The sequence below is a fragment of the Oncorhynchus mykiss genome, chromosome 23 (assembly GCF_057628025.1).
Source record: "Oncorhynchus mykiss isolate SJ-2025 chromosome 23, ASM5762802v1, whole genome shotgun sequence".
NCBI classification, from domain to species: domain Eukaryota; kingdom Metazoa; phylum Chordata; class Actinopteri; order Salmoniformes; family Salmonidae; genus Oncorhynchus; species Oncorhynchus mykiss.
This window is the reverse complement of record NC_143044.1, coordinates 4,358,703-4,373,102: the sequence shown is the minus strand read 5'-3', so window position 1 is coordinate 4,373,102 and position 14,400 is coordinate 4,358,703. Positions and strand designations below refer to the sequence as shown.

Here is a 14,400-nt window from a genome sequence, read left to right as displayed (position 1 = left end):
GGTCGGACTACATATCCCAGGCATCTTGTAAACGTATGATTTCGCAGCCTCTGACGGGCTTGTTATTGTTGGTGACGAAGACCGCAACACCTCAGAGACAGGCAGTCAATGGAGTCAAGTTGTCACAGCGATGCATTAATGATAAACAAAGTATTACTTGTTTTTTAGCAAAATATTAACGTGAAACCGCAGGCGAAGCGTCGAGTAGTAATGCATTATTTAGAATGACCGCAAAGGAATTGGCTTATAGTTGAAGTTACTTTATTTCGGCTAACCAACAAGCTAGCCAGCCAGCTAAACTATTCGAAGGCCTCGTCGCTTTCAACAAGGCCAAGCTAGCCAACTAACCTGCATCGTTAAACACTCAAAACGTTTTGAAGTGTTGTTTTACATTTATTGGCTATATGTCGGAAGATATCGCATTGGTAATGCAACAGAATTTGGACAGGTGAGTTGAGTTTAACGTTAGGTTAACCTACTAGCGAAGCTAGCTTGCTAACGCTACACAACTGGGGGGGTCCAGGTTACTGCAAGGGCGCCATGGTTAATAACTATACTAATTCTTACCTTGTGAGTTATAATGTTGCTAGTCATATATGCAGCATTCAAACTATACAAAGTTCATGCGACATTGTCGTTACCATGGGGCAGGATCAGTGGGACCAAGATATGTTAACTTATGGGGGTGTGTCACGCGATGCACTTCCGACCTGGCTCAAATCAAAATGTATTTGTCATGTGCGCCGAATACAACAAGTGTAGGTAGACCTTATAGTGAAATGCTTACTTACAGGCTCTCACCAACAGTGCAAAAAATGTATTAGGTGACCAATAGCTAAGTAAATAAATAAAAACAACAGTAAAAAGACAGTGAAAAATAACAGTAGCGAGGCTATATACAGGCATCGGTTAGTCGGGATGATTGAGGTAGTATGTACATGTAGATATAGTTAAAGTGACTATACATGTATGATAAACAGAGAGTAGCAGCAGCGTTAAAGAGGGCTTGGGGGGAAAAACTGTTGAAGCCTTTTTGTCCTAGACTTGGTACCGCTTGCCATGCGGTAATAGAGAGAACAGTCTGTGGCTGGGGTCTTTGACAATTTTTGTGGCCTTCCTCTGACACCGCCTGGTGTAGAGGCAGCTTAGCCCCAGTGATGTACTGGACCGTACGCACTACCCTCTGTAGTGCCTTGCGGTTGGAGGCCGAGCAATTGCCATACCAGGCAGTGATGCAACCTGTCAGGATGCTCTCGATGTTGCAGCTATATAACCTTTTGAGAATCTAAGGACCCATGCCAGTTATTTGTAGTTTTTCTGAGGGGGAATAGGCTTTGTTGTGCCCTCTTCACGGCTGTCTTGGTATGTTTGGACCATTCTAGTTTGTTGGTGATGTGGACACCAAGGAACTTGAAGCTCTCAACCTGCTCCACTACAGCCCCGTCGATGAGAATGGGGGCGTGCTCGGTCCTCCTTTTCCTGTAGTCCACAATCATCTCCTTAGTCTTGGTTATGTTGAGGGATAGGTTGTAATTCTTGCACCACCCGGCCAGGTCTCTGACCGCCTCCCACTGTTGTGTCGTCTGCAAACTTAATGATGGTGTTGGAGTTGTGCCTGGCCATGCAGTCATGGGTGAACAGGGAGTACAGGAGGGGACTGAGCACGCACCCCTGAGGGGCTCCAGTGTTGAGGATCAGCGTGGCAGATGTGTTGATACCTACTAGAGGTCGACTGATTAATCGGAATGGCCAATTAATTAGGGCCGATTTCAAGTTTTCATAACAATCGGAAATCGGTATTTTTGGGCACTGATTTTGCCGATTTAAAAAAAATATATATTTTTATATTTTTTTACCTATTATTTAACTAGGCAAGTCAGTTAATTAAGAACACATTCTTAGTTTCAATGACGGGTCAACTGCCTTGTTCAAGGGCAGAATGACAGATTTTCACATTGTCAGCTCGGGGGATCCAATCTTGCAACCGTACAGTTAACTAGTCCAACGCTATAACCACCTGCCTCTCGTTGCACTCCACGAGGAGACTGCCTGTTACGCGAATGCAGCAAGCTAAGGTAAGTTGCTAGCTAGCATTAAACTTATCTTGTAAAAATCAATCAATCATAATCACTAGTTATAACTAACTACACATGGTTGATGATATTACTAGTTTATCTACTGTGTCCTGCGTTGCATATAATCTATGCAGTGCGCATTCACGAAAAAGGACTGTCGTTGCTCCAACGTGTACCTAGCCATAAACACCATTGCCTTTCTTAAAATCAATACACAGAAGTATATATTTTTAAACCTGCATATTTAGCTAAAAGAAATCTAGGTTAGCAGGCAATATTAACCAGGTGAAATTGTGTAACTTCTCTTGCATGCTGAGTCAGGGTATATGTAACAGTTTGGGCAGCCTGGCTCATTGCAAACTAATTTGCCAGAATTGTACGTAATTATGACATAACATTGAAGGTAATGTAACAAGAATATTTGGACTTATGGATGCCACCCGTTAGATAAAATACAGAACGGTTCCGTATTTCACTGATATAATAAACGTTTTGTTTTTGAAATTATAGTTTCTGGATCCGACCATATTAATGACTAAAGGCTTGTATTTGTCTGTGTTATGTTATAATTAAGTCTATGATTTGATAGAGCAGTCTGACTGAGCGATGGTAGGCAGCAGCAGGCTCATAAGCATTCATTCAAACAGCACTTTCATGCGTTTTGCCAGCAGCTCTTCACAAGTACATCGCTGTTTATGACTTCAAGCCTATCAGCCTAATGGCTGGAGTTACCGATGTGAAATGGCTAGCTAGTTAGCGGGGTGCGCGCTAATAACGTTTCAAACGTCACTCGCTCTGAGACTTGGAGTAGTTGTTCCCCTTGCTCTGCATTGGTAAAGCTGCTTCGAGGGTGGCTGTTGTCGATGTGTTCCTGGTTCGAGCCCAGGGAGGAGCGAGGAGAGGGACGGAAGCTATACTGTTACACTGGCAATATTATAGTGCCTATAAGAACATCCAATAGTCAAAGGTATATGAAATACAAATGGTATAGAGAGAAATAGTCCTATAAATACTATACTAACTACAACCTAAAACCTCTTACCTTGGAATATTGAAGTCTCAGGTTAAAAGGAACCATCAACTTTCATATGTTCTCATGTTCTGAGCAAGGAACTCAAACGTTAGCTTTTTTACATGGCACATATTACACTTTTACTTCTCCAACACTTTGTTTTTGCATTATTTTAACCAAATTGAACATGTTTCGTTATTTATTTGAGGCTAAACAGATTTTTATTGATCTATTATATTAAGTTAAAATAAGTATTCATTCAGTATTGTTGTAATTGTCCTTATTATAAATACAGTGCCTTGCGAAAGTATTCGGCCCCCTTGAACTTTGCGACCTTTTGCCACATTTCAGGCTTCAAACATAAAGATATAAAACTGTATTTTTTTGTGAAGAATCAACAACAAGTGGGACACAATCATGAAGTGGAACGACATTTATTGGATATTTCAAACTTTTTTAACAAATCAAAAACTGAAAAATTGGGCGTGCAAAATTATTCAGCCCCCTTAAGTTAATACTTTGTAGCGCCACCTTTTGCTGCGATTACAGCTGTAAGTCGCTTGGGGTATGTCTCTATCAGTTTTGCACATCGAGAGACTGACATTTTTTCCCCATTCCTCCTTGCAAAACAGCTCGAGCTCGGTGAGGTTGGATGGAGAGCATTTGTGAACAGCAGTTTTCAGTTCTTTCCACAGATTCTCGATTGGATTCAGGTCTGGACTTTGACTTGGCCATTCTAACACCTGGATATGTTTATTTTTGAACCATTCCATTGTAGATTTTGCTTTATGTTTTGGATCATTGTCTTGTTGGAAGACAAATCTCCGTCCCAGTCTCAGGTCTTTTGCAGACTCCATCAGGTTCTTCCAGAATGGTCCTGTATTTGGCTCCATCCATCTTCCCATCAATTTTAACCATCTTCCCTGTCCCTGCTGAAGAAAAGCAGGCCCAAACCATGATGCTGCCACCACCATGTTTGACAGTGGGGATGGTGTGTTCAAGTTGATGAGCTGTGTTGCTTTTACGCCAAACATAACGTCTTGCATTGTTGCCAAAAAGTTCAATTTTGGTTTCATCTGACCAGAGCACCTTCTTCCACATGTTTGGTGTGTCTCCCAGGTGGCTTGTGGCAAACTTTAAATGACACTTTTTAAGGATATCTTTAAGAAATGGCTTTCTTCTTGCCACTCTTCCATAAAGGCCAGATTTGTGCAATATACGACTGATTGTTGTCCTATGGACAGAGTCTCCCACCTCAGCTGTAGATCTCTGCAGTTCATCCAGAGTGATCATCGGCCTCTTGGCTGCATCTCTGATCAGTCTTCTCCTTGTATGAGCTGAAAGTTTAGAGGGACGGCCAGGTCTTGGTAGATTTGCAGTGGTCTGATCCTCCTTCCATTTCAATATTATCGCTTGCACAGTGCTCCTTGGGATGTTTAAAGCTTGGGAAATCTTTTTGTATCCAAATCCGGCTTTAAACTTCTTCACAACAGTATCTCGGACCTGCCTGGTGTGTTCCTTGTTCTTCATGATGCTCTCTGCGCTTTTAACGGACCTCTGAGACTATCACAGTGCAGGTGCATTTATACGGAGACTTGATTACACACAGGTGGATTGTATTTATCATCATTAGTCATTTAGGTCAACATTGGATCATTCAGAGATCCTCACTGAACTTCTGGAGAGAGTTTGCTGCACTGAAGGTAAAGGGGCTGAATAATTTTGCACGCCCAATTTTTCAGTTTTTGATTTGTTAAAAAAGTTTGAAATATCCAATAAATGTCGTTCCACTTCATGATTGTGCACCACTTGTTGTTAATTCTTCACAAAAAATACAGTTTTATATCTTTATGTTTGAAGCCTGAAATGTGGCAAAAGGTCGCAAAGTTCAAGGGGGCCGAATACTTTTGCAAGGCACTGTAAATAAATAAAAATCGGCCGATTAATCGGCATCAGCTTTTTTGGGTTCTCCAATAATCGGTATCGGCGTTAAAAAATCCTAATCGGTCGACCTCTAATACCTACCCTCACCACCTGAGGGCGGCTCGTCAGGAAGTCCAGGATCCAGGTGCAGAGGGAGGTTAGTCCCATGATCCTTAGCTTAGCGATGAGCTTTGAGGGTACCATGGTGTTGAACACTGAGCTGTAGTCAATGAATAGCATTCTCACATAGGTGTTCCTTTTGTCCATGTGGGAAAGGGCAGTGTAGAGTGCAATAGAGATTGCATTATCTGTGGATCTGTTTGGGCGGTATGCAAATTGCAGTGGGTCTAGGGTTTCTGGGATAATGGTGTTGATGTGAGCCATTACCAGCTTTTCAAAGCACTTCATGGCTACGGACGTGGCAGACAAGGTTGTGCCAAACCTCACGAATGCTCTTGTGGTTGAATGAAAGCAAGTTCCCACCGTAATGGTCCAACATTAGTGGAAGGCTTTACCAGAAGAGTGGTGGCTGTTATAGCAGCGAAGGTGGACCAACTCCATATTAATGTCCATTATTTTGGAATGAGATGTTCGAAGAAGTGTCCACATACTTTTGGTCATGTAGTGTATTTACAAATAGGTAGGGATAAAATAATGACTTAGTAGCAGGATGAATAATAAACAGTAGCAGCAGCGTATGTGTTGAGTCAAGAGTTCATTGCAAATAGAGTCAATGCAGAATGTCCGGGTAGCTATTGGATAATTAACTATTTAGCAGTCTTATGGCTTGGGGGTAGGAGCTGTTCAGGGTCCAGTTTTGTTCCAGTCTTGGTGCATCAGTACCGCTTGCCGTGCGGTAGCAGCTGGAACGGTCTGAGTTGGGTGGTCTTCCTCTGACACCGTCTGATATAGAGGTCTTGAATGGCAGGGAGCTTGATGCCTTGCCATACCAAGCAGTGATGCAGCCAGTCAAGATGCTCTCTATGGTTTAGCTGTAGAACGTTTTGAGGATCTGAGTGCCCACTAAAATAAATGGAATAATGTGTCCCTGAACAAAAGGGGTGGGGGGGTCAAAATCAAAATTAACAGTCCGTATCTGGTGTGGCCACCAGCTGCATTAAGTACTGCAGTGCATCTCCTCCTCGTGGACTGCACCAGATCTGCCAGTTTTTGCTGTGAGATGTTACCCTACTCTTCCACCAAGGCACCTGCAAGTTCCCAGACATTTCTGGGAACTTACCCTCTGATCCAACAGGTCTCAGATGTGCTCAATGGGATTGAGATCCTGGCTCTTCGCTGGCCATGGCAGAACACTGACATTCCTGTCTTACAGGAAATTATGCACTGAATGAGCAGTATGGCTGTTGGCATTGTCATGTTGGAGGGTCATGTCAGGATGAGCCTGCAGGAAGGGTACCACATGAGGGAGGTGAATGTCTTTCCTGTAACGCACAGCGTTGAGATTGCCTGCAATGACAACAAGCTCAGTCCGATGATGCTGTGACACACCATCCCAGACCATGACGGACCCTCCACCTCCAAGACGATCCCGCTCCAGAGTACAGGCCTCGGTGTAACGCTCATTCCTTCGACGATAAATGTGAATCCGACCATCACCCCTGGTGAGACACAACCGCGACTCGTCAGTCAAGAGCACTTTTTGCCAGTCCTGTCTGGTCCAGCGACGGTTTGTGCCCATAGGCAACGTTGTAGCTGGTGATGTCTGGTGAGGACCTGCCTTACAACAGGCCTACAAGCCCTCAGTCCAGCCTCTCTCAGCCTATTGCGGACAGTCTGCGGTCTGATGGAGGGAGTGTGCATTCCTGGTGATAATCGGGCAGTTGTTGTTGCCATCCTGTACCTGTCCCGCAGGTGTGATGTTCGGATATACCGATCCTGTGCAGGTGTTGTTACACGTGGTCTGCCACTGCAAGGACGATCAGCTGTCCGTCCTATCTCCCTGTAGCGCTTTATTATATGGACTTTGCAATTTATTGCCCTGGCAACATCTGCAGTCCTCATGCGTCCTTGCAGCATGCCCAAGGCATGTTCATGCAGATGAGCAGGGACCCTGGGCATCTTTCTTCTGGTGTTTTTCGGAGTCAGTGGAAAGGCCTATTTAGTGTCCTAAGTTTTCATAACTCTGACCTTAATTGCCGACCCTCTGTAAGCTGTTAGTGTCTTAACAACCGTTCCACAGGTGCATGTTCATTAGTTGTTTATGGTTCATTGAACAAGCACAGGAAACATTTTTTAAACCTTTTACAATGAAGATCTGTGAAGTTATTTGGATTTTTATAAATTATCTTTGAAAGACAGGGTCCTGAAACAGGGATGTTTACTTTGCCCTTCACACTAGTCAGGGATTGCCAGGGTCACCCTGGCCCTGACCTGGGTATGCTCCTGTCCTGATTCTGATAACAAGATTCATGTTTATTTCCCATGTGGTATGTATACATTGGAAATGTTACTCTCCCCAGCTCTCACAATCAAACACAACCTGGGAAATAGCCTACCTACCGCCGAGGTAAACCAGTTAATAATCTGAGGTTTGCCAACAACTGGATATTGAGGTTGTGAGCTAGCAATGCTGGCCTCAACACACGACTAAAGAGAGACAATTTTAGGTCATAATCGAAAATCCTAAAGAGGGCATGGACGTGGAATATATTTCTGAAATTGAGACTGAGTGATACTTTACACTATAATTTTAACACACATTTTAACACAACCTTCCAAACATTTTTGATCTTGTATGTCACTCATACTTTTATTCTAATAGGTCTATGTAGGCTTAGGTCAAGTAAGTCGTTTTTGTTTGTCAATGCTTTCCATGGTCACAAGCATGCTTGACCTTCAGCGAGAATCTGGCATTCAGTCTGGGTTAGTTGGTGTTCATGGTGAAATATGAAGGTTGAAATACATAGACCAATCAGTAGCAGCCAGCTGCTCTTCATTCCTAAATATGTTGCTTTCCTCTCCCCTTTGTGCATCTCAAGCAAACTATACCCAAATTGTTATTTAGGTTATTTCATTCATTCATGTCTTCAAAGACAAGAAATGTTCTGATAATCCTCAGATCTACAATTTAGTGCTACCGCTGTTTATTTTAGGCAAGTCCCTTATATACCCTTTTGAGCCTTAGCCTATATCCTGTCCTTGTGTAATCAATGTTTTCACCTTTACTGGAAAACAAACTTAGTGCCAAGGTTGTTGAATGACTTTAGGCCTACATGCCAATCAATACTTTGTTGTTGTTTTTGATATTGGATCAAAGTTCCTTCAGTTGGAAAAAAAAAAATGACTTAGATCATTTTTCATAGTTTTTAGGCTAAACCTTGCAATCTCGTGTAAAATTGAGAGATCTGTGATGAATGCCGTGACTGTGGATTGTGGTGGTGATCCAGCAGTGAGTTATCGATTTGCTCCTGTTGAGAGCAGGCCTGTTGTCGTTCCTGATCTTGCCAGTGTTTTATTTTCCACTGTGGGCCGTATTTGCCAGAATGTCGCAGCTCGCATCTTAGTGCCATAATACAAATGAGGACTGTTTTGGGCACAACAAGTAAACTTGATGTGGGGGGGGGGGAACGACTATTTCATCCATTTTAGAATAAGGCTGTAACGTAGCAAAATGTGGACAAAGTGAATGGGTCTGAATACTTTCTGAATGTAGTGTATGAAGGCAATATTTACATATTGGCAAAGCAATAGAAGTTACTTTTAGATTTGTATCATTTTAATTTAGAATTTTGATTAACCACATGACATTGATTTAATTTTTTTAAATGTATTTTTAGATATGATGACTTGAAAATAAATGAGATCAAAATGTTCCACGAAAATGTGCATATGAAAATCATAACTGGCACGCAGATTAGTAGAAGTGGTACGATAACTTTTTTTTCTTGGAAAAAAATACATTGGCATGACAGACAACTGGCTTGTTCAGGCCACAGTGCCCATATGTAGGCCTGTACTAAAGTGTGTGATGCTGCACTTTTCATAATTGGATCTCTGGACTGTGAAAACATATTTATTTTAGATGATAAGCCTAACTGTTGTGCAGTGAAAAGGGTGGAAGGAAACCTGTGCGATTGCTCAATGTGCAACAGCTCTGCATTCCCGCTGCCATGCAGCAACCGGGCTCAGTGCAAAGGCACGAAACATGAGTCTGTTTGAAGAAACCGATAGCAGAAGGATGTATGTCATGTTCCCCTCCTTTAGGCGGTTGTGTACCCGGCTCTATCAGCGACAAACACACAACTCCACAGGCTCTTATCTGGGCCTGCCACAAGCAGCTGGTTCCCACTGCAATGCAGTGTCTCACGAATGGAGGAGGGAGAAATACTTTAATCCTGCCTGACCTTTGGCTGGCTCACACACACACACACTCTACTCTTTTACTTTGGTTGGGCATTAGTCATACATTAGCCAATTTAATATCTTGTATCCCTTTTTTTCTCATTATGTCGTACTCTTCCTATCTTGTAGACACCCCGGAAAGTGTTTTGATATTCTAAAGTCGGTGCTGTTGGTTGCCGTGACTTGTGTTTGAGGTGGGTGCGATGGGTCTAGGGGGAAGTTACATTTGCACATTCACGTGAAATATGAGCCGCGGCAAGTCTTGTAACTTTCCCTGGGGGAGAGAGTTGAAGGGATAGGTTTGGGTTAACTGGCTCTGGCTCCCGAGCCAGACAGTCAAATATAGACTCCGGCAGCTCAGTGTAATTGGGCCAGTGTGACTTCACTCCCAGCCTGACTTTTTTTCCTGCTGTTCGATACAGGTGGCAACAATTAAGGCTGACCCCATTTAGTCGACTGGTCGGTCGATAGGCTGTTGTTCGACCAAGATTTTTTTTAGTCGAGTAGTGGCATATATATATTACTAATCTATTGCACATGAGACACCTGTCTGATTCACTCCTGTCTCAGTGGACTAATCCATTGCAGAGGCCGCAGGAATGGCACACCAGTATCACCAGTAGTACTTTACCGTTAACCTCTCTGGGATATTCGGGATGGTAGCGTCCCACCTCAACAACAGCCAGGGAAAGTGCAGGGCTCCAAATTCAAAACAACAGAAATCTCATAATTACAATTCCTCAAGCATACAAGTATTTTACACCATTTTAAAGATGAACTTCTCGTTAATCCAGCCACAGTGTCTGATTTCAAAAAGGCTTTACGGCGGAAGCACACCAAACGATTATGTTAGGTAAGCGCCTAGTCACAGAAAAACAGACATTTTTCCAGCCAAAGACATACATTGAAGGTTGTGCAATGTAACAAGAATATTTAGACTTAGGGATGCCACCCGTTAGATAAAATACCGAACGAACGGTTCTGTATTTCACTGAAATAATAAACGTTTTGTTTTCGAAATGATAGTTTCCGGATTCGATCATATTAAAGAACAAAGGCTCGTATTTCTGTGTGTTATTATGTTATAATTACGTCTGATTTGATAGAGCAGTCTGACTGAGCAGCAGCAGGCCCGTAATCATTCATTCAAACAGCACTTTCGTGCCTTTTGCCAGAAGCTCTTCGCAAGCACAGCGCTGTTTATGACTTCAAGCCTATCAGCCTAATGGCTGGTGTAACCAATGTGAAATGGCTAGCTAGTTAGCTGGGTGTGCGCTAAAATTGTTTCAAACGTCACTCACTTTTAGATTGGGAGTAGTTATTCCCCTTGCGCTGCAAGGGCCGCGGCTTTTGTGGAGTGATGGGTAACGATGCTTTGAGTGTGGCTGTTGTCGATGTGTTCCTGGGTCGAGCCCAGGTAGGGGCGAGGAGGGGGATGGAAGCTATACTGTTACACTGGCAATACTATAGTGCCTATAAGAACATCCAATAGTCAAAGGTATATGAAATACAAATGGTATAGAGAGAAATAGTCCTATAAATACTATATTAACTACAACCTAAAAGCTCTTACCTTGGAATATTGAAGTCTCATGTTAAAAGGAACCACCAACTTTCATATGTTCTCATGTTCTGAGCAAGGAACTTAAACGTTAGCTTTTTTACATGGTACATATTTTACATGGCACATATTACTTTCTTCTCCAACACTTTGTTTTTGCATTATTTAAACCAAATTGAACATGTTTCATTATTTATTTGAGGCCAAATAGATTTTATTGATGTTTTGTATTAAGTTAAAATAAGTGTTAATTCAGTATTGTTGTAATTGTCATTATTACAAATAATAAAATAAAAAAATTGGCCGATTTAATCGGTATCGGCTTTTTTGGTCCTCCAATAATCGGTATCGGTATCGGCGTTGAAAAATCATAATCGGTTGACCTCAAGTCCAAATACCTCCTTTTTGTTTGCGTGTTTAGTACACGCAGGCAAGTCCATGCGAAAGTTCAGATGAAACGTTATATTACAGTTCGTAGAACCATGTCAAACGAAGTATAGAATCAATCTTTAGGATGTTTTTATCATAAATCTTCAATAATGTTCCAACCGGAGAATTCCTTTGTCTGTAGAATTGCAATGGAACACAAGCTAACTCTCACGTGAACTCGCGTGTTCAGCTCATGGCAGTCTGCCAGACCTCTGACTCAATCCCCTCTCATTCACCCCACCTCACAGTAGAAGCCTCAAACAAGGTTCTAAAGACTGTGGGCATCTAGTCGAAGCCTTATGAAGTGCAATATGACACCATAGACACTGTGGAAATGATAGGCAATGAGTTGAAAAACTACAAACCTCAGATTTCCCACTTCATGGTTGGATTTTTTCTCAGGTTTTTGCCTTCCATATGAGTTCTGGTATACTCACAGACATCATTCAAACAGTTTTAGAAACTTCAGAGTGTTTTCTATCCAATAATAATAATAATAATATGCATATATTAGCAACTGGGCCTGAGTAGCAGGCAGTTTACTCTGGGCACCTTATTCATCCAAGCTACTCAATACTGCCCCCCAGTCCCAAATAAGTTAATTCCCATAATTTCTAATCTACAATGTTTATTTGGTTACAGTAATTTCTGTTAATGCATTCAATATATTATTATTGTCATTGTAGGAGTGGACATAGCCTATTTAAAAAAATCTTTCCAAGTTCTGATCCTGTGGAAACATCATAAAACCTACTGTTTTAGCTAGCTCTCCCAACTCAACACCTGTGATTACTGTATGCCTTGCTATATGTCTCTCTCAAATGTCAATATGCCTTGTATACTGTTGTGCAGGTTAGTTATCATTGTTTTAGTTTACAATGGAGCCCCTAGTTCCACTCTTTATACCCCTGATACCTCCTTTGTCCCACCCCCCACACATGCGGTGACCTCACCCATTACAACCAGCATGTCCAGAGATACAACCTCTCTCATCATCACCCAGTGCCTGGGCTTACCTCCGCTGTACCCGCACCCCACCATACCCCTGTTTGCGCATTATGCCCTGAATATATTCTACCATGCCCAGAAACCTGCTCCTCTTATTCTCTGTCCCCAACGCCCTAGGCGACCAGTTTTGATAGCCTTCAGCCGCACCCTCATACTACTCCTTCTCTGTTCCGCGGGTGATGTGGAGGTAAACCCAGGCCCTGCATGTCCCCAGGCACCCTCATTTGTTGACTTCTGTGATCGAAAAAGCCTTGGTTTCATGCATGTCAACATCAGAAGCCTCCTCCCTAAGTGTGTCTTACTCACTGCTCTAGCACACTCTGCTAACCCTGATGTCCTTGCCGTGTCTGAATCCTGGCTCAGGAAGGCCACCAAAAATTCTGAGATTTCCATACCCAACTATAACATCTTCCGTCAAGATAGAACTGCCAAAGGGGGAGGAGTTGCAGTCTACTGCAGAGATAGCCTGCAAAGTAATGTCATACTCTCCAGGTCCATACCCAAACAGTTTGAACTACTAATTTTGAAAATTACTCTCTCCAGAAATAAGTCTCTCACTGTTGCCGCCTGCTACCGACCCCCCTCAGCTCCCAGCTGTGCCCTGGACACCATTTGTGAATTGATCGCCCCCCATCTAGCTTCAGAGTTTGTTCTGTTAGGTGACCTAAACTGGGATATGCTTAACACCCCGGCAGTCCTACAATCTAAGCTAGATGCCCTCAATCTCACTCAAATCATCAAGGAACCCACCAGGTACAACCCTAACTCTGTAAACAAGGGCACCCTCATTGACGTCATCCTGACCAACTGGCCCTCCAAATACACCTCCGCTGTCTACAACCAGGATCTCAGCGATCACTGCCTCATTGCCTGTATCCGCTACGGAGCCGCAGTCAAACGACCACCCCTCATCACTGTCAAACGCTCCCTAAAACACTTCTGTGAGCAGGCCTTTCTAATCGACCTGGCCCGGGTATCCTGGAAGGACATTGACCTCATCCCGTCAGTTGAGGATGCCTGGTCTTTCTTTAAAAGTAACTTCCTCACCATTTTAGATAAGCATGCTCCGTTCAAAAAATGCAGAACTAAGAACAGATATAGCCCCTGGTTCACTCCAGACCTGACTGCCCTCGACCAGCACAAAAACATCCTGTGGCGGACTGCGCTAACATCGAATAGTCCCCGCGATATGCAACTGTTCAGGGAAGTCAGGAACCAATACACACAGTCAGTCAGGAAAGCTAAAGCCAACTTCTTCAGGCAGAAGTTTGCATCCTGTAGCTCCAACTCCAAAAAGTTCTGGGACACTGTGAAGTCCATGGAGAACAAGAGCACCTCCTCCCAGCTGCCCACTGCACTGAGACTAGGTAACATGGTCACCACCGATAAATCCATGATTATCGAAAACTTCAACAAGCATTTCTCAACGGCTGGCCATGCCTTCCGCCTGGCTACTCCAACCTCGGACAACAGCTCCCCCCCCCCCGCAGCTACTCGCCCAAGCCTCTCCAGGTTCTCCTTTACCCAAATCCAGATAGCAGATGTCCTGAAAGAGCTGCAAAACCTGGACCCGTACAAATCAGCTGGGCTGGACAATCTGGACCCTCTATTCCTGAAACTATCCGCCGCCATTGTCGCAACCCCTATTACCAGCCTGTTCAACCTCTCTTTCATATCGTCTGAGATCCCCAAGGATTGGAAAGCTGCCGCAGTCATCCCCCTCTTCAAAGGGGGCGACACCCTGGACCCAAACTGTTACAGACCTATATCCATCCTGCCCTGCCTATCTAAGGTCTTCGAAAGCCAAGTCAACAAACAGGTCACTGACCATCTTGAATCCCACCGTACCTTCTCCGCTGTGCAATCTGGTTTCCGAGCCGGTCACGGGTGTACCTCAGCCACGCTCAAGGTACTAAACGATATCATAACTGCCATCGATAAAAGACAGTACTGTGCAGCCGTCTTCATAGACCTTGCCAAGGCTTTCGACTCTGTCAATCACCGTATTCTTATCGGCAGACTCAGTAGCC

General features: G+C 43.4%; 1 protein-coding gene across 4 annotated transcripts in view; it reads left to right on the top strand.

Annotated features, from left to right (window-relative positions):
• The first annotated feature begins 2 nt into the window (after positions 1-2).
• Positions 3-14,400, top strand: part of marchf5 (membrane-associated ring finger (C3HC4) 5) — a 68,549-nt gene continuing 54,151 nt past the window's right edge. The window contains exon 1 of one of the 4 annotated variants that reach the window (XM_021580240.3): positions 3-448. In XM_021580240.3, the coding sequence (XP_021435915.1) occupies positions 405-448 (44 nt within the window). In that variant the 5' untranslated portion in view covers positions 3-404. Of the gene's footprint in view, positions 2,076-14,400 lie in introns of all 4 variants that reach the window. The other 3 variants (XM_021580241.3, XM_090216660.1, XM_090216659.1) reach the window with 3 other exon arrangements.